The 24,254-nt window shown below is 34.2% G+C and overlaps 1 protein-coding gene and 1 long non-coding RNA gene across 2 annotated transcripts in view; both read right to left on the reverse strand.

Moving 5' to 3' along the window:
* Positions 1 to 4,561, reverse strand: part of LOC141543990 (uncharacterized) — a 74,709-nt gene extending 70,148 nt beyond the window's left edge. The window contains exon 1 of the mRNA XM_074269639.1: positions 3,712 to 4,561. Within this exon, the coding sequence (XP_074125740.1) occupies positions 3,712 to 3,938 (227 nt within the window). The 5' untranslated portion in view covers positions 3,939 to 4,561. The remainder of the gene's footprint in view (positions 1 to 3,711) is intronic.
* Positions 4,562 to 6,691: 2,130 nt separating this feature from the next.
* Positions 6,692 to 24,254, reverse strand: part of LOC141544654 (uncharacterized) — a 76,779-nt gene continuing 59,216 nt past the window's right edge. Inside the window, exon 3 of the long non-coding RNA XR_012482736.1 lies at positions 6,692 to 6,841. This is a non-coding gene — a long non-coding RNA (uncharacterized LOC141544654). The remainder of the gene's footprint in view (positions 6,842 to 24,254) is intronic.

The raw sequence follows: 24,254 nt of genomic DNA on the forward strand, positions 1-24,254 counted from the left end.
AAACAAAACAGAAAAACAACCCATAAGACTTTTATGTCTCTTACAAAAGTTAACTGCTAATGTTTTTAAAAATTCAATTAGAAAAAGAGGAGATGAAATGAAGCCTTTGATTATTGAGATTATGAAGGGAACTTTATAGAAACTGAAATTTGTTCATTCAGTTCACGCTACTAATTCTTTCTTAATCCAGGCATACTCCTTGTTTATCAGCTATGATATAAACATAGGCTTTTTTTATTCAGGAAAGAAGACAAGATAAAAGAATGATATTTCTGGGAAGGAACTGGCAGAAAGGAAAAAGGAATTTTTTAAAAGGTGTTTGTCTATATTTGTGAAATATTTGTGAAATTACTTAAGCAGGAAACTGAGTTATGAGTAGTGAAAGGAAGGAAGCAAAGCGGCATAAAATTCTCAAAATACAAGAAAAGAGGGTGAAAAAGAAAGTAAACCATCATGCTGAGTGAAACCAGGATGGGAGGGCAACTTGGTTTCTGTGCATTTTAGGGGAGAATATATCCATAAAAGTAGAGGGGAGACGGGAAGAATCTGAGACCATTTTCAATGAATTCACAAGTTCCATATTCACTTACAAATTCCATATTCACCTTTTTGAGTATGTCTCTACATCAAGTATACTCTAACTTAAAACTGGTGGTGGATAATTAAATAGTGACATTCTGTTTAGACTCAATAACCAAGAGTTCTCTGATCATATTTAAAAGTATCTCAACCTTGAAAAAGGGACTAACATTTTCTTTGAACTGACATACTGCTTAGGTATAGGATTTTCATTTTTCTTTAGTTTTAGAAAAAAAAAAATATTTTAAAGCAAGAGTTACTTCCAATCATTTGCATTTATGTTTATTTTTGTATTTTAACAAATATATATTATATGTGTTTATATTAAATACAATACCCCATATTTTCAAGAAATTAGGATTGTTGGGTTGTAGGGGGAATACTTGTGGAAATTATTTAAAGAAAAATAAAGTGAAGACATGACAAGCCTTTGAATATATGTCATAGATATAAAAACTTTGAGCAAGTTCTAGGTTGAGTTCTATTTTCTATGACAACTAGAGTCTCTTCTGCTCTATACAGCATGCAGCCAATTGGCCCATTGTAACCGGTAGTTTGGTTGAGAGAGTAAGCATGGAGTGAGCAGATACTGTCCACTGTAGCACAAAACACACCCACTTCCTGACTCCAGTCATTTTTACCATGAAATTCTCTTCTCTTGCCTTCATCTCTTGCCCTAGCCTGGCTAAAATACTAACTTCTAAAAGAAGCTTTTCCCAACCCCCCTTAAAACTGATGTCATTGATCATTCCTAGTTTATCCTGTATGGAGAATCATGTTTGTACTTTTATGTTTTCATGTTATCTGCTTTATTGAAACGTGAGTGCTCTGACAGCAGGGTTTGTCTTTGACAATTGTGTGTATTCCAAAATCTTAGCAAAGTGTAAGTTACGTAGTAAACATTTAATAAATTTTTGTCCACTGTCCTTTCCCCACTCATAGCACTCCATCTTCTGACACTAAGTAACTTTACTTGCTGTCCCCATGACTGGAATGTTCCACACTTCCACCTCCTGATTTCAGCAAAAGTCTTGCCTTCTATCAGGAGGCTTTAGTTATCTCCTTTAAAATTAATGCTGTCCCTCTGTGAGAATACTCCCATTTCTGCTTGTATGTATCTAGTTTATACATAGTGATTTGCACCCATGTGTTATCTTCAACAACATACAGGTTAGACATACTCCTTAGACATACTCACTTCACTCAACTTCATTTCATATGATCTACTTCACCTATCCCAGCCGACCATCTACAAATTCAGCACTGCCATGCTTTCAAATCCCGTTTCTCTCATCTGATCACAATCTGTTGTCATTCTGTCTATTCCTTTGCTTTGCAAAATTAAATTCTGTTTTTCATCCAGACCATGATTTCTAATCCAAGGCCATCACTCCCGAACTAGCTACATTCTTCTCCTTTCTTCATCTTGACTCTTTGGAGAACAATGCAATATGGCTGTTCAACCCTCCACTGACTTCCCTTATGGCTGTTCAACTCTCCATTGCCTTCCTTTAAATCTATTGCTCATGTATCATATTGCCAACACTGTCCTTCTAAGCCTCAGGCTTCCTGTGTATGTCTTCAAATAAGGCTGGAGAAAATCATGCAACTGTGCTTACTAGGGCCACTATAAATTTATGTTACGTGACCTCAATTGAGCTCTCACTGATCCAAGGCAATCCTTTGATATTATACTTCCCTAAACAATTCATTATGCCACATACCATGGCAGGTCTTTTGAAAATTTTTCAATTCTTCTCAAACCTCCCATGGTACACTCTTCTGCACTTTTTGAGCTAAAAATCTTGGCTCATATTTACTGAGCAAAATTTGAGGCCATTCCCTGAAATCTCTTTTACCCTTCTCATCTATTTCATCTATAAATACCTCCTACCAATATTTTCCCTTCACCTCACATGAAGTAGCAGCCCTTTTCCTTGCCAATGAAAATGTTTCTACAAATACAAGAGATAGCATTCTATCTTACCTATCATGCGTCTACTCACTTATCTTCAATCTTTCACTACATTCTGGCTATTTCCCTGCTTGCCTCCAAACTTACCCATGTCTTCTCCCCCAATCACCAAAGAAACTTTACTTGATCAATCCATCCCCACTATCATACCACGCCTCTATCTTTTGTAGCTAAACGCCATGAGAGGAATCTCTACAAGAGGTATCTCCAATTCCTCTCCTGTCATTTTCTGTTGATACTCATGTTCTTTCTTCTAATGGATCTCTTAGTTGCCAAATCCAATTGTCTTTTCTCCATTCTCCTTCTTTTTGACCCTCCTTTAAAACTACATCCTTTCTCTTGCTATTCCCTTCTCTCTAGGTTTTGTAACACTAGTCTCTCCTGGTTCCTCTGTTTCTCAGGCTGCCTTGCTCATTAAATCCCTTACCTGACTGAGCTCCTACAATGTAGGAACAATCCCTGTTCCCCAATCCTTTGTATCTGTTGCTATTAACCCTGTGCCTGATATATAGAGTAGATCTTAAAAGCAGTTTTCTGCCTTTAAATTTTTACTCTTCACATATCTTGTCCAAATTGGGGCAGCTAAGTGGCACAATAATGTGTTCTGGGTTTTGAATCAGGAAGACATCTACCCGAGTTCAAATTTGATGTCAGATACTTACAGTTGTGTGATCCTAAGCAGGTTACTGAACTCTGGTTGCCGCAATTTCCTTATCTGTCAAAATGAGCTTTAGAAGGAAATGGTAAAACATTCCAGTAACTTTACCAAGAAAATCCCTCAAATATCCTCATGGATACTGTGACACAGTCCTTTTAAAGCATGTCAATATTTCAGCAGAGTATTAGCTCTCACGTTGTACTGATTTAAGAATATGCCAGTTGTACCCGGGTTAAAAGCCAAAGGAAGGAGTTTCCAGTTCACTGAAAATGGACAGGCAGGAGGGAGGAGGCATCACCAGTTTTTGTGACTCGTTATCCAATCTCTAGGAGTCAAAGCCTGACTTTAACCCTGTCTCAGGTACTCAGGTGTTTTGATTTCGAGGAGGTTAATTGGGGCAGGGGACAAACATTCAGGGGGAGGGATGGGGGTAGGATGTCTGAGGTTCCGTCGGTGGGGGCTTTCGCTTCTCTCCCCCTCTCCCAAGCTTTGCTCTTACCGCTTCTTTTTATCCTGATCGTTTACACTGTTTTTTCCTAACAGCAGCCGATACTGCACTTTTGCCACTTTGCCTGCCAAGGCAGCTTTGTGAATCTTCCGGAGGTCCTTGCTCTGGATCATGTATCCTGGGATGTAGAGGGATTTTTGGAACCCAAAGAACATCGGCAGCTTGATGGAGGGACCAGGTGGAAACTGCTTTTTCTTGCCGAAATGAAAAAGCTTCATTTTGGAAGCAGGCTTCAGGGCCGGGAGGGAGTTCTCCCTCCCGGCCCCTCAGCCTGATACGAGGAGGAATTAAAGGAGAAATTGAAGGGTGAGTTAAAGGGAAAGATAAAGCAGAAATTAAAGAGAAAAAATAAAGGGGGAATTAAAGGGAAAAATAAAGGGAGAATTAAAGGGAAAAAATAAAGGGAAAAATAAAGGGAGAATTAAAGGGAAAAATAAAGGAGGAATTAAAGGGAAAAATAAAGAGAGAATTAAAGGGAAAAATAAAGGAGGAATTAAAGGGAAAAATAAAGGGTGAGTTAAAGGGAAAAATAAAGGGCGAATTAAAGGGAAAAATAAGAAATTAAAGGGAAAAATAAAGTGGGAATTAAAGGGGAAAAATAAAGGGGGAATTAAAAGGTAAAAATAAAGGGGGGATTAAAGAACTAAAAGGGGAAATGTCAATAACCCAAGCCAGAGGTTTAGAAACCTGTGAGCCCGCAACAGTAAGAAACAATTCAGCCCTAGAGCCGACTGCAACTCTGGCAATGGCAGGAGGGGAACTGAACTGCGCGTGCTTTTATCAGGTCCGCAGCTCACGCGGATGCGATACAGGATCAAAACACAGCACTGGTGAGTGCGTGAGTGCGGATCCGTTAGCTCTCACCTTGGAGAGTCGAGATCGAGATCGCGAGGGTGGATGAGCTTTAGGTCTCGCGGTCGAATCTCGGGAGCTGCTCTGTTGCTTACTTTCGTAATCATGGGCAAAGCACTTCCTCTTGGAGTTTCGGTTTATATTTTAAAATGAAATCCTAATGCTAGATGAGATCCAGATTGGGTTTTTAAAGGTGTTACTTTCTAGGAGGTTCACTGATGAATTCAGAGACAAGAAATACGGATATGATAGAAAAGAGTAAGAAAACATGGCTATTTTCAAATATTCTACGGGGATACTTTCATTCTCTGTATTACTTTATATCCCAGTGTTGCACGCTTCCACTAGGAGAGATCATCAAAGTCTGCTTTGTTTTTAAGTCACATTATTGTGGAGTAGAAGGTATCAGTATTTTGTTGCTACTTTCTACTGACTTGGGTTCAACCTCCAATCTGTAAGGACATTTCTGCAACTTTCCCGATCCTGCTTTTCCCTGCTACCTTTCTCTATTCCATTCATGATGTGAAATGTATTCTTTGCATCACCAACTCACATTGATTTCTTTCAGCTCCAAATTCACTGAACCTAAGAATACAGAAACAATGTATATCCACTCCAATGACCCTCACTCCCAACACGCTCCCCCAACTGTTCCTGTTGCCAATTTTGGTTCTCCTTGGTCTTCTTTGTTTCCCCCTCCCTTCCTCCCTCCTCATCAGTATTCTCTTGTCCCCTTTTTCTTTCCCTTACCCCTTTTTCATTTTCCTTTTTTTTTTCTTTTCTTCTTTTCCTTCTCCTAGTTCCCCTTCCCCTTCCCCTAATACTCTAATAATTTTCCCTTGCTTTTCCAACAAATCCAAATGTCAGTTCACCTTGTAGGTCTTTTGGTTTCAGTAGGGATTGTCTGTGATCCAGTTTGTAAATCTGGTGGTCAACATGTTGGTTATACTTGTGACATCGCAAGATCTAATCAAGAGATACATTCTCTCCATTGTTTGTTCCTTACCTGATGATATCCTGTAGAACTTCTATAACATTCTCTAACATTTAGCACCACAATATATTTTGAAGAGATTTGGACAATGGTTTGGCTAATTCAAAGCCCCACTGAGCAAGTAATAACTCCATCATCATATATGTATTATACTGTGCATATATTGTGGACAGCAAATTGGTCATCATTGATATATTTATTTGAAAAAGCATGTACTTCTTGGAAAGAAGGCCAATGTGTATATGAAGAATAAACAAGTAAATCTAGTTTGTCAATACTCAAATACAGAGACAAATCATTAAAATTTAATGACCTATAGGTATTTGGCTGAAACCCAGTATGAAATCTGTGGCAGTTGAAACACATTTTCATGAACTTTTAATGAATACAGATGAAAATAAACTAGATAAAAAATGGACAAATCATTCCTCTTACAATTATTGGTGATATGAATAGCTCCCAAATACCTAATATCTTTGTGGTTTATATACTTTTATCTCTGTTTTTGCTGCAAATTTACAACAAACAGTTGTACTTAAAATACTTTAAGTATTATCATTCCTGGCTAGGGAACACAGCTAATAAATGAAAAGGACTAGATTTGAACTCTGTTGTATAGATGGCAGATTTATTAAAGCCATTCTTTTGAAGTTTCTCCCTGGTTTTCCTACTTATGGGACACATTTGTATTATATGCCCTTTTCTCCAGTTGTTTTTGAGAAAATATAGATTATGTCTCCATCTGATTGAATCTATTTTTGTTAAGTCTTCCCATTGTTTCTGGAGGCAGAGCTTAGTTTGATTCCAATTTTTTCAAATACTGAAGCTTATGAATTGTTCACATGCATCAATTGGATTTGCTAGACTACATGGTTGAATATGGCTAGAACCAATGGCCATATTTGACCTACATATAACTTCAAATAGTGTAAAAATGCGGACCAACTTCAGAGAAGTCATTATTTGTACTATTTAAGAGTTATCTGTATACCAATAGTACTGGCTGAAGAATCCTCTGTCCCCCTCCTTAAATGTTCTTTTTCCTTTGTGTTGTCCAATCATAAGGACTCCTCAAAAGATTCATGGGAAAGTAGAGTAAGGGAATTGTGAAAGATTTATCTTTTCCAAAGTCATTAGGTGGGACTGAGTCCAAACCTCAAAATGGATGAGCCCAGGTGATCTTGTAAATTTCAGAAGGTCATGAGACTCTGGAAGGCCACTAGATCTGTGGCTCTAGTGTTTACTGGAGTGGACAGTTGTGGTGGTAGCAGCAGGCTGGAAGAAAAAGAAGAATTAGCATTTAAGAAAAAGGAGACACTGGAAAAAAAGATCTGCATTGGAAATACACACACACACACACACACACACACATACACAGCGTTTGCTTGAACCTTGTTAATGAAAAAGGTGAACTCATTAATTTGAACAATTGTTGAACTGAGTTATGTGTGAAGACTTACTTTAAGCCTCCTGAAAGATAGTTATAATTTACAACTTGGCTTACAAATGAATTTACAAGTCCTATTTAAATTGTTCTTTTAATGCACACTCGAGTTCCCTTATGCTCATCCTTGTTTTCTAGGGGGGAAGAAAATAAATTATCCTATTATCTAAGGCATGGAATAGCAGTTTTAATTTCTTTCCATGGAGGAAAATTTAGATTCTCCAAAGTAACACTTGTGTAAACACTAGCTATTTTCCCTTTGAAGCAGGGTAACAGTGAGGAGAAGGGAGAGGGAGAAGCCAATGCATGTTCTAAAGGCTTCCAATTTTATTGCTTTTTCCTGCTATTTCAATGTCAGACTTTTCCCAAAATTGAATCTTGGGAAAAGGGTGAAGGCAGGTGAAAGGGAAAAAAAATAGTGAAGGTTCAGATTCTTTGTGGCTTTTGCCAAGGGGCATGTAGCTAACCATTTCAATTGATGTGGGGATGTTAGCACAATTTTGGAACCTTTGCATTTGTAGGGCTCAGTGGATTGAGTCCAAGACAGGGAGTGAGAAAGATCATAATTGTTTACTATGTATATGACAATAGACAAGACGCTTACCTTCAGTTTGCCTCAGTTTCCTCATCTGTAAAATGTGGAGAATAATAGCAACTACCTCCCAGCATTGCTGTGAGGATCAAATGAGCTAATATTCACAAAGTGCTTAGCACAGAACCTGGCATGTAGCACTATGTTAGTCATGATGATGATGATGATGATGATGATGATGATGATGATAATTATTAGAGAAGATGTTCCTTAGAGGATTCTTGTGAAGTTGTGGGAGGCTTTCTATATACCGTCGAGTGCAGACTTCATTAGCTAGATTTCTGGTAGGTCCTCTAGATTTCCTTTGACTTTTTTGGGTATTTCCTCTAGCACTAACCTTAAGAATATTGTAAGGTGCCAGAAGTAATGGATATTATCCTTTATTTTCAAAAAGATCATAATTGTTTACTATGTATATGACAACAGACAAGACGCTTACCTTCAGTTTGCCTCAGTTTCCTCAACTGTAAAATGTGGAGAATAATAGCAACTACCTCCCAGCATTGCTGTGAGGATCAAATGAGCTAATATTCACAAAGTGCTTAGCGCAGAATCTGGCATGTAGCACTATGTTAGTCATGATGATGATGATGATGATGATGATAATTATTAGAGAAGATGTTCCTTAGAGGATTCTTGTGAAGTTGTGGGAGGCTTTCTATATACCGTCGAGTGCAGACTTCATTAGCTAGATTTCTGGTAGGTCCTCTAGATTTCCTTTGACTTTTTTGGGTATTTCCTCTAGCACTAACCTTAAGAATATTGTAAGGTGCCAGAAGTAATGGATATCATCCTTTATTTTCAAAGAAGACTAAAATGACATTACTGTCTTCACGTCAGCTTAGCATATCCAACTGTGGCTGATGAGACCAATACAACCTTGGAATCCTGTGCCACAGGCCAGACACAAATAATCCTCATGAACATTTGAGGTGGCTTCTCTGGGGCTAATTCAATCCTGTTTTGCTCATAGAGCACATTTTTCTGATGTGAGTACACCATGCTAAGTGGTACTATGCCAGTGTCTCCCATGACGTGCAATTAATTCTAAAGGTCTTGAGAGTATCTCTGTATTGCTTTTTCTGGCCACCTTGTGAGTGCTTATCCTGTTCCCCAATAAAAAATATTTTGGCAAGTGTCCATAAGGCATTCAAAACAATGTGGTCAGCTCAAAAGAGTTGTACTCTCTCTAGTAGTTTGGATGATTGGCAGGTTAGTTCAAGAAAGGCCCTCAGTGTCTAATATTTTATGCTATTTGATAGGAGCCTCAAATTCTTCTTAAGACTATTCTAATGGAAGTAATTCCATTTTTTGGCATGGTGCTGATATACTGTTCAACTTTCACAGACATACAGCAACAAGGCAAGCACAACAGCTCTGTAGCCCTTCGGTTTGATTGTCAGTCTAATATGTCTTATCTGCCAAGCTTTCCCTCAGAGCCTCTCAAACAGTGAGCTAGCTCTGGCAAAGAATGTTCCAATTCCATAATCAATGGCAAGATAAGAGAATTTATCCACAGCATTCAAAGCTTCTCTATTTGCTGGAACAATGTTTCCACATATGGATGATGTGGTGCTGGCTGATGGAGCAACTATGAATTAGAGAATCGATCCATACTTGGTTGCATCTCAGTTTCACAGACTATACTGAGTGCACAATTATCTGCAACAAAATAGAAACAAATGTTTATACCAAAATGGTTGTAATTACAGTAGCAGTTGTGAGCTATTGCTGAGGGAATCGTTTTCATGGGGAGAGGAGGAGAGATGGAAACTATGAAGGAAGTGGCCCTACCCAAATCAAAATCAGAGACTCTCCAGGTAAAAAGCAAAAAGATATTATGATCTCATAAGAAATGGGAAATCCCAACAGATTTTTCAACCAACACCTTTACTGCCTGCTGTGCTAGACCTTATGCTGAGTGAATAGAGAGTATCATTGACTGATTGGGCTTCTGTGGAGCCAGGAGAAATTAGCAAAGTTCATTTTCTCTTAGGCAGAATAGTAACAAGTTTAGGGAAACTAGTTTTATACTCAGTACCACTATTAATATTTCTCATGGATTTGAATTCTTGTTCCTATTGCCATCTCTCCAGACAGAGAATGGTTTGTAGTCTGGAGATGTTTAACAGAATGACTCTCTTGCTTTGATTTTGTAAAGCTATTGTCCAGTGCTTTATCCACTGAGAGCAAAAGGGTGAATGGGCTTCAAGAAAAAGTTGTATTCTTCTCTGTTTTGGCCACTTTAAAGTTAATTTTCAAGGAGAAGAATGTCTTAGAAATAAAATCTGGGGAAAAAATTAATACAAAGAAAGAAGTGATAATAGCAAGTCTAGAAAGGAACAAAAAATCTGAAGACTTATCAATTGGTACAAGATAAAGTGAACAGAACCAGGAAAGCAATTTATACAACAGCAAAATGTTTTGTTTTGTTTTTTTAATCTTCATTTTATTTTGTTTTTCTGTTAACAAGCATTAATTTTCTTTCCCTCCCAGGACTTTCCCCTTTTGAAAGAAAAACAAAAGCAGAAACAAAACCAAGGTATTAAACATGAATACTCAAACCAAACTCATCCCCACATTGTCCCTGCCCATAAATGTATCTATTTTTTTTTTGTGGTGATAAAAATTTGCAATAAAGGAAAACTGAAGCCCATGATTTTAATCTTAAGCATGTTCAATTTGTTATCAAAACTAATATTGCCAATGAAGAATGATCAATGGCTTCTCAGTAGCCAAAGAAATTGATCAAACATTCAGAGTAGTTATTTATGCAAATGATTACATAGGGTGCAATGATGCAAATTAAATTAAAACTGTGATTCTTTTAAAGCAGGGTTGTATGGTGGACTTAAATGTTATTAAACCATGCTGACTTGCAAGATCCCAATCTAAGGATTTATAACAATGGGGAAAATTGAGTTGAACCACATCCTTTGGAAAGTCCCATACCAGATACCACTTGACAACAGAGACACCCAAATTATTAGGCAAATTATCTCCTCACCAGATTGATTCATCTATCACTTGTTTTCCTTATTTCCCTCCCTCCCAATGTACAACGCAACTTTCATCAAAGCAGATTATGATTATGCTTTATTTATATATCATTGTTCAGCTGTCATCCAATTGATGAATACATTGATATCTTTGACCTCCTGTTTCCCCCGCGGGGCCCCCCCCCCCGCCAAAAAAAAGCGTTTCTTATTTTCATTTTTATATTCGTGGGTCCTTTTTCTCATTTTCCATCTCTTTCACATATAGGCTTAATGTGTCACTAAGTGAAAGGTATTCATGATTTAAGTATATACATACACAAAGTATACTTTGGGGCATAAGTCTGAAATTGCTCTGCATAATTTCTATACTAGCTCACAATTCAGCCAACAATACATTAATATAAGTAATTCTACATTTTCTCCTCCAGAATTTTTTTCTTTTTTATCTTTTCCCATTTAGTAGTTATAAGCTATGACATCAGACATATTCCAGTTTTTCATTTATCTAATTACTAATGACACAGGACATTTTCTATATGGCTATAACTTGTTTTTTTTTTTTTCTCCATGGAAATTTATGTCATATATTTTTCTTTTTAAAAACAAATATGATACTTTAATGTTTATTGAGCATTTTATGTTCTTATGATTATGCACATGCATTCATTTTATTTTATTATTTTTATGAACTGCTGCCAAAGCAGTGCCTACAGGAAAAAAAATATTTCTTTTTAATTTTTTAAATTAAGACTTCTTTTATTTATAAAACATATGCATGAGTAATTTTTCAACAGGGAGCCTTGCAAAGCCTTCTGTACCAAATCATCCCCTCCTTCCACCCATCCCCTCCCCTAGATAGCATGTATTCTAAAACATGTTAATACGTTAAAATATAAGTTAAATTCAATATATTTATACAGTTATCTTGTTGAACAAGAAAAATCAGAACAAAAAGGAAAAAAATACTAGGAAAGTAATCAAAATGCAAGCAAACAACATATGCATTCATTTTACATAAATTTCTATGTGCATTTTGTTGGGAGAAAAAAAAAACCAGAAAAAAACGAGAAAATCATGAGAAAAAAACAGAAGACAGAAACAAGGTGAAAATAGTATATGTTAGTCCACATTTAGTCTCTATAGTTCTTTCTTTAGATGTGGATGCCATTTTCTATCCAAACTATACTGAGATTACCTTGGATCTGTGAATTCCTGAGAAGAACCAAGTCTATTATAGTTAATCATGGAATAATTTTATTGCTATGTGCAGTGATTTTCTGGTTTTCTTTGATTTACTCAGCATTAGTTCATGTAAATCTTTCCAGATTTTTAATAAACAAGCCTGGGCAGCATTTTTTAAAGAACAATAATATGCAATCACTTCTATATAGCAAAAGTTATTAAGCTAGATATCTACTCTTTTTTTCCCCCAATACTTTATTACCACAAAAAGAGCTATTATAAACATCTTAAGCATCTAGGTAATTTGTATTCTTTTGTGATTTTTTTTTTTTGAGACACAAACCCAGTAATGGCTCTGTTCAATCAAAGATTATGCACAATTTGAATGTCTTTTGGACATAGTTCCAAATTGCTCTCCAGAATGGTAATATCAAATCACAACTCCACCATCAATGCATTAGTGTACCTATTTACCCATAGCCCTTCTAATCTTTATCATCATATTTTTCTGTAATCTTAGCCAATCAGATAGGAATAAGATGGTACCTCAGGATGGTTTTAATTTGCATTTCTCCAATCAATAGATATTTAGAACATTTTCCATAAGTCTATATTTGGATTTAAATTCTTCATATACCAATTGTCTGCGCATATATTTTGACTATTGTTCAATAGGTGAATAGCTTGCATACTTATGATTTGAGTCAATTCTCTATATATTTTATAAATGAGGCCTTGAACAGAAAAACTGGATGTAAAAATTATTTCCCAGCTTTCTACTTCTCTTATAACCTTGGCTGCACAGCTTCTATTAATAAGTTTTTTAATTTAATGTCAAAAATTATCTACTTTACATTTTATAATGTTCTTTGCATCTTATTTGGTCATGAAATTTCCCTTTTCCAAATGAATTAATGGTAAATTATCTCTTGCTCTCCTGATTTGCTTTTAACTATCAAGCCTTATGCTTAATTCATGCACCCATTTTGATCAACATAGGATCAAGAAGTGCGATGTTGAGTTTTTGGCATACTATATTCCAGTTTTTTTTCAGCAATTTGGACAAAGAGTAAGTTCTTATTCCAGAAGCTAGAGTCTTACAGGGGTGGAGCTAAGATGACAGAGAGGACACACATTTCTTTCTGACCTTCTCTCACAACCCTCAGACTAATTCACAAATCCAGCTTCTGAATTAGTTCTGGATAGCAGAATCCACAAATATTGGGAGTGCAACAAATTACCAGCAGAAGATAATTTCAAAGATAACCAGAAAAGGTCAGTTTCAATCCCACACAGAGGTAAGTGGGCCAATTGCAAGCAGGTGGAACACAGACACCAGGGCAGAGAGCACAGATGGGGGTGGTGCAGACTCTGTGCTGCAGAAAATCTACAGGAAGGGATCTACAGCAGTGTTAGCCACTCTGCCCTGGTTGCAAGCTAGTAGATCAGCAGAAAAGTTAGAAAACATCCAACACAAACACAAAAAGGTAAATAGTAAATCTTAAAACTCCAGAATCTCATGGGACCTGGCCATGCCCACCCAGCACTGGGAGTGAGTCAGCACAGTCTCAGTGCAGCTGCAGCTGTTGCTGCTTGTAGAGAAAGCTTGGAAAACCTCACCTGCCCTAAAAACAAACATTATTTTTAAAAATGAGTTTAAAAAGCAGAGAACTCTCGCTATAGACAGTGAAAGAGAAGAACAGATTTCAAATCTTGAGAAGACTAAAAGCAGATCATCTCCAGATGAAGCCTGACATAAATTGGTCGCCATCACACAAGCCTCTCCTAAAGGAAAAGAAAAAGTATCTTTAAAAAGAGCTGGAAGCAAAATAGGAAGGGAAATGAAAACTTGGCAAGAGGATTTGGAAAAAGCTTATAATTCATTAAAAAAATAGATTTAATAAAATAGACAAACTCCCAGAAAAACAGAATTTGTGAAATGGAAAAAAAAATCCCATAAACAAAACAACTCATTTAAAAATTCAATTGAAAAAATACAAAAAGTAGGGGGGAAAAGTAAACGAAGAAAATAATTCATTAAAAATAAATTCAGAACTGAGCAAATGGAAATGAATGACTGAATGGACTATCAAGAATCAGTCAAGTAAAACAAAAACAAAAAAAATGTAAAAAACCTTGGGAAAACGATTGATCTGGAAAATAGGTCTAAGGATTATTGGGCTTCTGGAAAACCATGATTTAAAAAAAAGAGCCTAGACACTTTTTCAGGAAATCATCAAAGAGAATTGCCCAGATGTCATAGTTATCAAAAGGTAAAGTAACCATTGAAAGAATTCACCAAATACCTCCTGAGACTCCAAAATTAAAATTCCAAGGAATACTGTAGCTAAATTTCAGAACAATCAGACCAAGGGAAAATATATTACAAGCAGCCAGAAAGAAACAATTCAAATGCCAAGGAGCCACAATAAGGATTACTTAGGATCTAGCAGCTTCCACCTTAAAAGAGTGAAGGACTTGGAATATCATATTCTGAAGGGGAAAGTAACTTGGAATGCAGCCAAGAATAAATTACCCTACCAAGCTGAGCATTTTCTTTCAGGGAAGAAGATGAACATTAAATAAAACAGTTGAATTCCATTTATTTCTCATGAAAAGACCAGAGCTGAACAGCAAATCTGACTTCCAAATATAGAACTCAAGAGAAACATAAAAAGGTAAAAAGACAAGAACTCTTGAGAACTGTATTTCTGTTATGGATAGACATAGTGTTGTATAATTTGATTTTACTGTTATAAAAATAGAGGTGGAAAGGTGATTGTACTACAAAAACACGGAAATGAGGGAAATCATACCTTCATAAGTGGCAAAGAAGATTGAGTTTTCCCGTTTAAGAAAATAGCACCTTCCTATAGCCATAGACTATTGTGTCTTGTATACCCAACCTATTCTATTGCTCTACCAGTCTATTTCTCAAGCAGTATCAAATACTTTTGATGACTGCTCCTTTTATAATAGAGTTTTAGGTTTGGTATTGGTAGACTACCATCCTTTGAATTTTTTCCCATTAATTCTCTTAATATCCTTGAATTTTCTGTTTCCAGATTCATTTTGTCATGCCTTATAAAATAATTTTTAGGCAGTTTGATTTGTATGGCCATAAAGTGAATTAATTTAGACATAATTGTCATTTTTATTATGTTAACTTGGCCTAACAAAGAGCAACTTTCTTTGTGTGAAAAGTGTTTGGAAATTGTGTTCTTATAGACACCCAGGAAATTTATTTTCTCTAAAGTCATTTTAAATGGAATTTATCTATCTCTTGTTACTCAGCATTTTTGCCAACATGTAGAAATATTGATGATTTATTTCAGCTTATTTTGTATCCTACAACTTTGCTAAAGTTATTTCAAGTCATTTTTGGTGGATTATCTAAGTAGACCATCATTTCAAGTGCAAAAAGTGATGAGTTTCTTTCTTCATTGCCTATTCTAATTCCTTCTAGTTCTGTTTTCTTATTGCTAGAGGCTACATTTCTAGTACAAAATTGAATGTAATAAATGGGATCTTTGTTTCATCACTGATGCAATCGGGAATGCATGCACCTTTTTACATTAGAAACAATACTTGCTAATAGTTTAAGAAAGAAGATGCTTATAATTTTAAGAAAAAATTCCATTTATTCATATAGCCTGAAGTGATTTTAATATTAATGGATGCTGTATTTTGTCAAAAGTTTTTTTCTGCATCTATTGAAATTATATGATTTCTGTTACCTTTCTTACTGATATGGTCAATTATGGCAATAATTTTCTTTATATTAAACCAGCTCTGCAGTCTAGGCATAATTCATATTTGGTCACAGTGTATTGTCCTGTTAATAAATTGTTGTAATGTTTTTGGTTACATTTTGGTGACAAATTATATGTATATATAGATTATATATATATATATAATATCTATATATACATATATATTATATATATACATATTATATATACACATATATTATATATATATACATATATATGTGTATATATATGTATATATATACACATATATATATATACATATATATTTGTTTTGGCTTGTCTTGTGTCTTGGTTTAGGTATCAGCACCATATTTTTGTATAAAAGGAAGTTGGAGTTGTTTTATGAATGATTGGTGTAATTGATTTGTAAATGCATCTGGGCCTCGGGAATTTTTTTTTCCTTAGGGAATTAACTGATGGCTTGTTCAATACCTCTTTTAAAAACAGGAATATTTAATGCTGCTTCTTTTGTTAATGTGGGCACTTAATATTTTTGTTAATATTCAACCATTTCAATTTGTCAGATTTATTAGACAAAATAGATCCTAATTAGTGCTTTAATTTCTTCTTCAATAGTAAGTTAAAACTTTTCATTTTTCATGGTAGTAATTTTTTTTCTTTTTCTAATTAAATTAACCAAAATTTATGTATTTGGTTGACTTTTTCATAAAACCAATTATTAATTTTATTAACTAGTTTAATAATTAGTTCAATTGTTTTATTCCTTTCAATTTTATTCATCTCTTCTTTGATTTTCAGTACTTCTAATTTGGTATTTGATTTTTTTTAAATTATTCTTTTCTCAGCTCTTCTACTTCCATGATTCTCTTTCTCAATTTTATTCATGCAAGCATTTATAAATATAAAATTTCCCCTAAGAACTATTTGACTATCTCACAATATTATGTAATTGTCTCATTGTCATTCTCTTGAATGAAATTTTTGTTTCATTCATTCATTCTTTAGGATTAGTTAATTTGTAATTATTTTTAGTCTATCTTTCCCTGGACCTTTACTGAATTTAATTTTTATTGATTTTATCAGAAGAGGATGTATTTACTATTTCTACCTTTTTGCATTTCTTTATGAGATTTTTTGGTGCTATAGAACATCTTATCAAGACTTTTTTCCCCTTTATTAGGTCTGTTTTAGCTTTTTGCTAAAACTGGATGCAGATGGCATTTTCTGTCCAGAGACTATTGGAATTGCTTTGGATCACTGAACCTCTGAGAAGAACCAAGTCTTTCATAGTTGATAATTGTGAATTCTTGCTGTTACTTTATAAAACTTATTTCTGGTTCTTCTGGTTTGGCTCAGCATCAGTTCATGTAAATTTTTTCAGGCCTTTCGAAAATCACCTTATTCCTCATTTTTTACGCAACAATAATATTCCATTATCTTCATATGCCACAATTTGTTCAGCCATTCCCCAACTAGTGGGTAGATACTCATCTTTCATTTCTTTGCTATTACAAAAAGATATATCACAAACTTTTAAAAAATATAAATGCGGGTCATTTTCCTTCTTTTATGATTTTCTTAGGATACAGACCCAATAATGGCACTGTTGGGTAAAATATATGCAAGTTTAATAGTCCTTTAGTTCCAGATCGCTCTCCAGAATGATTGGATCATTTCAACATTCCACCACCAACAGTTTTTCCACAAACCCTCCAACATATATCATTATCTTTTCCTGTCATCTCAAGTCAATCTGAGAGGTTTGAGATGGCATTTCAGAGTTGTTTTAATGTGCATTTCTCTAATCAATAATCATTTAGAGCATTTTAATATGAATTTAGATGAATTTAATTTCTTTTTTTTACATTTTGTTTTTTTAATTAAAGCTTTTTTATTTTTTTTATTATTATTGTAGCTTTTTATTGACAAAACATATGCATGGGTAATTTTTCAACAGTGACCCTTGCAAAAACTTCTGTTCCAACTTTTTCCCTCCTTTCTACCCCCTCCCCTAAATGGCAGGTAATCCTATACATTAGTTAAAGATGTTAAAGTATATGTTAAATTCAATGTATACATATGTATACATATTTATACAGTTATTTTGTTGCACAAGAAAAATCGGATTTAGAAAGAAGGTAAAAATAACCTGTGTTTTTTCGCTGGGTGTAGCTGGTTCTGTTCATTGCTGATCAACTGGAACTGATCTGGATCATCTCATTGCCAAAGATAGCCACTTCCATCAGAACTGATCCTCGTATCGTTGAAATGTATAATGATCTCCTTGTTTTGCTCATTTCACTTAGCATCAGTTCCTGTCTCTCCAAGAGATGGCTTTAATTTCATCATCTCTTCATATCCTTTGACCATTCATAAATTGAAGAATGACTTCTATTCTTATAAATTTGACACAGTTCTTTATATCATTTAGAAATAAGTCTTTTATCAGAAACACTGGCTGTGAGATTTCCCCAACTTTGTAATTTTCTTTTAATCTTGTTTCTGTTGGTTTTGTTTGTGCTGAAACAATATAATGTAATGTAATCAAAATGGTCTATTTTGCATTTCATAAGGTTCTCTAGTTCTCTACTTTTAAATTCCTCCTTTCTTCAAAGATTTCATAGGCAAACTATCCCTTGAGCTTCTAATGTGTCTATGGTATCGATCTTTATGCCCAAATCATGTACCCATTTTCACTTCTAAGCCACCATTCTTTGTCTTTTTTTCATTAATTCACTTGATATTCTTCCCCTTTTGTTTAGGTGATTTTTAAAAAAAAATTCTAGCTCTACAGAATAAATTTGGCAGTTTTATTGGTATAACACTTAACAGAAAGATCAATTTTAGGTAGAATTTTCATTTTTCTCATAATAGCTTGGCCTAACTATGAACAATTGATATTTTCCCAATTGTTTAGACTTTACTTCATTTGTGTATGAAGTGTTATGTAATTGTGTTCATATAGTTCCTGGGTTTGTCTTGACAGAAAGACACCCAAATATTTTATTTGGTCTACAGTTATTTTAAATCAAATTTCTATTTATTGCTACTGGACTTTGTCAGTGATATTTAGAAATAATGATTTGTATGGGTTCATTTTATATCCTGCAACTTTGCTAAACTATTAACTTTTCAAGTAGGTATTAGGCAATTTTCTAATATTCTCTAAATATATGATCATTTCATCTTCAAAGAGTGATAGTTTTATCCCCTCATTGCTTATAGGAATTATCCTTTCATTTATTTTTCTTTTCTTAGTTAAAGTCAATATTTTTAGTACAATGCCAAATAAAAGTGATGATAATAGGCATCCTTATTTTGTCCCTGATCTTATTGGGAATATGTCCAGCTTCACTCCATTACAAATGAAACATCCTGTGGGTTTTAGATACTGCATATTATTTTAAGAAAAAATTTATTCCACGCTCTCATGTTTTTAATAGAAATAGGTGTTGTCCTTTATCAGAAGATTTGTTGGCATCTGTTGAGATTATCATATGATTTCTCTTAGTTTTGTTATTGATATTTTTGATTATGGCAATAGTTTTGTTGATTATGGCAATAGTTTTCCTGATACTGAACCATCCCTGCATTCCTGCTATAAATCCCACTTGGTCCTAATGGTTATCCTGCTGATATGTTGCTGTAAACTCATTAATTTATTTAAAATGTTTTATTCATTAGGGAGATTGGTCTGCAATTGTCTCTCTCTGTTTTGGCTCTTCCTGATTTAGATTATCAGTTCCATATTTGTATCATAGAAGGAATTTAGCAGGAATCCTTCTTTGCCTGTTTTTTCCAAACAGTTTATTTAGTATTAAAATTTTTCTTTAAATGTTTGGTAGAATTCATCTGTAAATCCATATGAACCTGAAGATTTTTTTTTCTTAGGGAGTTCATTGATAGCTTGTTCAATTTCTTTTTTTCTAAAAGGAGACTATAATAATAATTAATTTCCTCTTCTATTAATCTGGAAAATTTATAGTTTTTGTAAATATTCATCCATGTCAGTTAAATTGTCAGGTTTTCTGGCATAAAGGTGAGCAAAATAGCTCCTTTATTTTTGGTCTGTTCACCCTTTTCATTTGTGATTAAAAAAAAAAAACCCTATCACTATTTTTCTGATCAATTTAACCAAATGTTTTATTCATTTTATTATTTTTTTCCATAAAACCAGCTCTTACAATAGTTTTCTTAATTTCAATTAAGCTCTTTGCATTCCAGAATATCTAATTTGGTATTTAATTGGGACTTTTAAATGTTGTGCCTTTTTTAGTTGCATGCCCAATTACACTGAAATTTACTCATTGCCATGACAGGACACAGTAGGATTGGCATTGCTCTATGAAAAGTAGTTTTTACCATATATGTCCAAGCATTAGTAATAATCCCAGTCTTAGAGTGAGAAGATTTAAGGTTCAAGTCTCCAGTCTCCTACTGTTATAGCGCAGATTGAGAACTGGAAGGCACTGCAGGGGCCCAGGCCTAAGCCTCTAATATGTCTGTAAGAGATGTGTTAATTTTCATAAAGTTGCTAAATCACCTTCTAGGTAGGGATGTGGCTTAGTGAATAGTCAAGACCACCTGAATTTGAATCTGTTCTTGGGCTCTTGGCTAACTGTCCAAATGATCTAGACAAATCACCTAACCTCTTTTATAGCTTGTTTACTCATTTGCAAAATAATTATGAGTAGTGCTTTTCTCACAAAATTTTTGTGAGCAGGTTGTGAGATAATGTATGACAGATAACTGCTATGAAAACGTAACATGCTACATAAATATTAGCCATTGTTATTTTATGATAATTTTACATAAACTTACTACTTTACTTTTATGTATTTTGTAGGACAAAGGAAAGATAGCAGTAGATACTCTTGATGGCCTCACTCAGTCACCTGAGACACACAGAGAGGATTGTAATTTACCTTCCTCAAATTATACTAAGGGTAGGAATAGTTTTAAATTTTCTAATGGAATACCAGTGTTAAACAGAAATGGAATCTGTATTAATATGCAAGAAAACAACACAAGTTCTATTCCATTGACCCATAGTATAATAGAGGTGACTTTGTGTTCTCTTGGAGGCTCTGGCATTGGTGTCTAATATCTGACAGGCTTTACCAAGCTAAAAAGGATGATTTTGGCTTCAGGGTGATGATTTTTCAGCTACAGAAGTTCTCAAAGATGAGTTACTACTTGTTTCAATGAAAAAAGAATTACATACCTATTGTGTGCCAAATACACAAACTTTAGATTAGAGAAAGTCCTTGTTCTCAGAGAGTCCTTGTTCTCTGCTAGGGAGATAGAGCCTACACAGATAACTTAACACAGATAATAGGAAAAAATAGATACTTAACAGTTTAATATTTATTTATTTAACAGTATTAACAATTTTAAGTATTTATTGTTTAACAGTTTATATTTACTTGGGATTGTATTATTTAAGTCATATTGCTATGTGAGGTATAAAATGGAAAAGAAAATAAATTATCAAGATTTTAAAAAAATTTATGAAGGTAGCATTTATGCTGTGTTTTAAAGGATGGACATGAATTCATTAGGTCACGGAAGTCCAAGAGGACTGGAATGAAAATGTCAAAGATGGAAATTGTGAGCAAAGAGGCAGGAAAATGACGGTGAAAAATCAAGTTTTACTGGACATAATATAGCAAAAATAAGTAAATATTAAAAGATAAGTTATTAAAATTGTAGGAGGACTAGCTTTGTATGTATAACCAAATCACTTAATCTTGAGTTCATTTTCTTAATCTGTAAAAGACTTACTTCACAGGATAATTTTGGGGAAATTATATTGTAAACCTAAATGTTCTACATTACTTAATGTGTATTATACATATTGAATTCAAGCATAAGGTGTATGAATTTTACTTTGTTTATAATAGAAAAGCACTGAAGAGACTGACATGATTAGGTGATTAAAGCGATCTCTTTCATGGAAAGAATAAGTAAAATAGTAGAATCTTTCTCTAAGTGACCAAAAATATTAACAATCTCACCAAATTTCTGCCTACTTTTTATAATTCTTCTATCAATCAGCATGGCATATATGATAGTGAACTAGACATGATGCCATAAATACTTAAGTGCAAATTCTGCCTTATCTACCCACTAACTGTGATTCTCAAAGAGTCGTCTAATTTCTCTGTGCCTGCTTGTGGCTTCTTTTGCTTTAAATCTTGCATCTTAGATATTCTTTACTGTCATATTCACTACCAAATATAATCAGTTCCTTTAACAACCCTGTTCTCCCTACATCCTTGCTGCTTCAATTCTGTTGAATATTGAAACATATAGAGAATTGAAAGTTGCCAAGGAAAACCCAATAACCAAATCTGTTAAATTTGTAACTTGATCAGGTATACTTTTCTAGTTCTGAGTTAGGTCTAAATTTAGCTATTGTTCCTTCTGCAGAATAATGTACCTGGGTTTTGTAACAGTTATTTTCCTAATGCACAGATGTTTTTGTTTTTTGTTTTTTGTTTTTGTTGTTGTTGTTGTTGTTGTTGTTGTTTTTTTTTTCTTACTTTGTTGTGGCATTTCTGTTATCTTTTGGTTTAAGGTACCAGAAATCTGGCTAATGATTAAATGAGGAAGGATATTGCTGTGTATGAATAATTTATAGTATAAATCTCTAAAAGACAAGCATTATTTCCATGTAACTATTTGAGGTTAAACACATTTATACTTTTAAAGTAATTTACCATATTTGTAATTTATAGATATAAATTATAAATTAAATATATAACATATTAATCTTATTGTTCCCATTCACAGTATACATGTTTACTTTTCACTTATTTTTCTTATATTAAAAGGACTTCTAAGGTTTCAAATAGTGGTATTTAATAGCTTTTTTTAAAATAAAGTAAGGTGTAACATAGAGATTCTCTTTAGTGGTCTACACTAACCCAAAATAGGTTTTTTAAAATCTATTGAGAAAATGACCTTTTGGTATAATCTTAGAGTCTATTTTATCAGAGCCAAAGGATCTGAATTCTAAATATACTGCTACTGCTGCACAGATTTAAACTCCTAATGTGTTTCTTTACCTTTGGGAAAATAAAGTATTTCTGACATATAAACTATCAGTACAATTTAAACATTCACAATGAACATGATTCAAAAGAGAATTTAAGCATTTGGTAAAGATAGTTATTGGACTACTGGACAAATTCTCAGAAAGGAGGAAAACCAGTTAAAGAATCAAAAAGCAGAATGTGATTGAGAACTCTATGAAGGCAGAAATAATTTCTAATTAGTGCCCATTCTTATTTCATCTTATTTTTGAAGCACAGATAGTCTTTAATTGACATATTTATCAAGTGCCTTGTATGAGATTATCATTGTTGTTGGGTACTGAAGCTCTAAAATAGTGTTATCAGGAAGTTTATATTCTGAATGAGAATACAGGATGTAAATACAAAAGTAAATACAATAATGTCATGGAAATGTTGAGCACTAAATGAGGCATGGTTTTCAGGGGAAAACAGTAGCAGCAACTTCATAAGATACTGAAGCAGAATTTCAAAGAAACAAGAAATTCTAATGGAGGGGAGGTTAGGAAAGCAGCAGTGCAGTCCAGGCTGAGAAGACAACCAACACTAGGAGGTGGCTTTAGGAAATAGATTTCTCTGTTGTCCTGTGTAGAAGCAAAAGTAGGACAACTTGATTAGATTGTAGACTGCAAGGAGGTGAATAATGTATAATAAGGTCAGAAAGGTAGTTTCTGTTGCTGATATGCCGTAAATATCAGCTTTCTTCCAAATCCTCAGTAAATGTCCTAGTTCCCTGCTATACACAAAATACTTTGTGAAACTTTAGGGCAGATAAGAGAAGAATGTGACATGGCCTGAGCTGTTATAGAGCTTACACCCTTGGAAATGATACTGTTTTTCTTGGTGATCTCATCGGCTGCTCATGACTTACATTAATACCCTTGTGGAGGAAAGATTTCCACAGTGATATATACTCAGCCCTAGAGAGACACTAGAGCTCCTTCCATATGTCACAAATGTTTTGGTTATTCATTTTTTTTAAATTATTATAGAATTTATCTATTTACAAGATATATGCAAGGTAATTTTTCAGTATTGACAATTGCAAAACCTTTTGTTCCAACTTTTCCTCTCCTTCACCCCACCCCTTCCCCCAGATGGCATCTTGACCAATATATGTTAAATATGTTAAAGTATAAGTTAAATACAATGTGTGCATACATGTCCAAGCAGTTATTTTGCTTTATAAAAAGAATTGGACTTTGAAATAGTGTACAATTAGCCTGTGAAGGAAATAAAAAATGCAGGCAGACAAAAATAGAGGGACTGGGAATTCTATGTAATGGTTCATAGTCATTTCCCAGAGTTCTTTCATTGGGTGTAGCTGGTTCAATTCATTACTGCTCTATTGGAACTGATTTGGTTCATCTCATTGTTGAAGAGGGCCATCTACATCAGAATTGATCATCATATAGTATTGTTGTTGAAATATATAATGATCTCCTGGTCCTGCTCATTTCACTCAGCATCAGTTCATTTAAGTCTCTCCAGGCCTCTCTGAAATCATCCTATTGGTCATTTCCATAATATTCATATACCACAATTTATTCACTCATTCTCCAATTCATGGGCATCCACTTAATTTCCAGTTTCTGGCCTCTACAAAGAGGGCTGCCACAAACATTCTTGCTCATACAGGTCCCTTTCTCTTCTTTAAAATC

The sequence above is a fragment of the Sminthopsis crassicaudata genome, chromosome 5 (genome assembly GCF_048593235.1).
Source record: "Sminthopsis crassicaudata isolate SCR6 chromosome 5, ASM4859323v1, whole genome shotgun sequence".
In the NCBI taxonomy this organism is placed as follows: domain Eukaryota; kingdom Metazoa; phylum Chordata; class Mammalia; order Dasyuromorphia; family Dasyuridae; genus Sminthopsis; species Sminthopsis crassicaudata.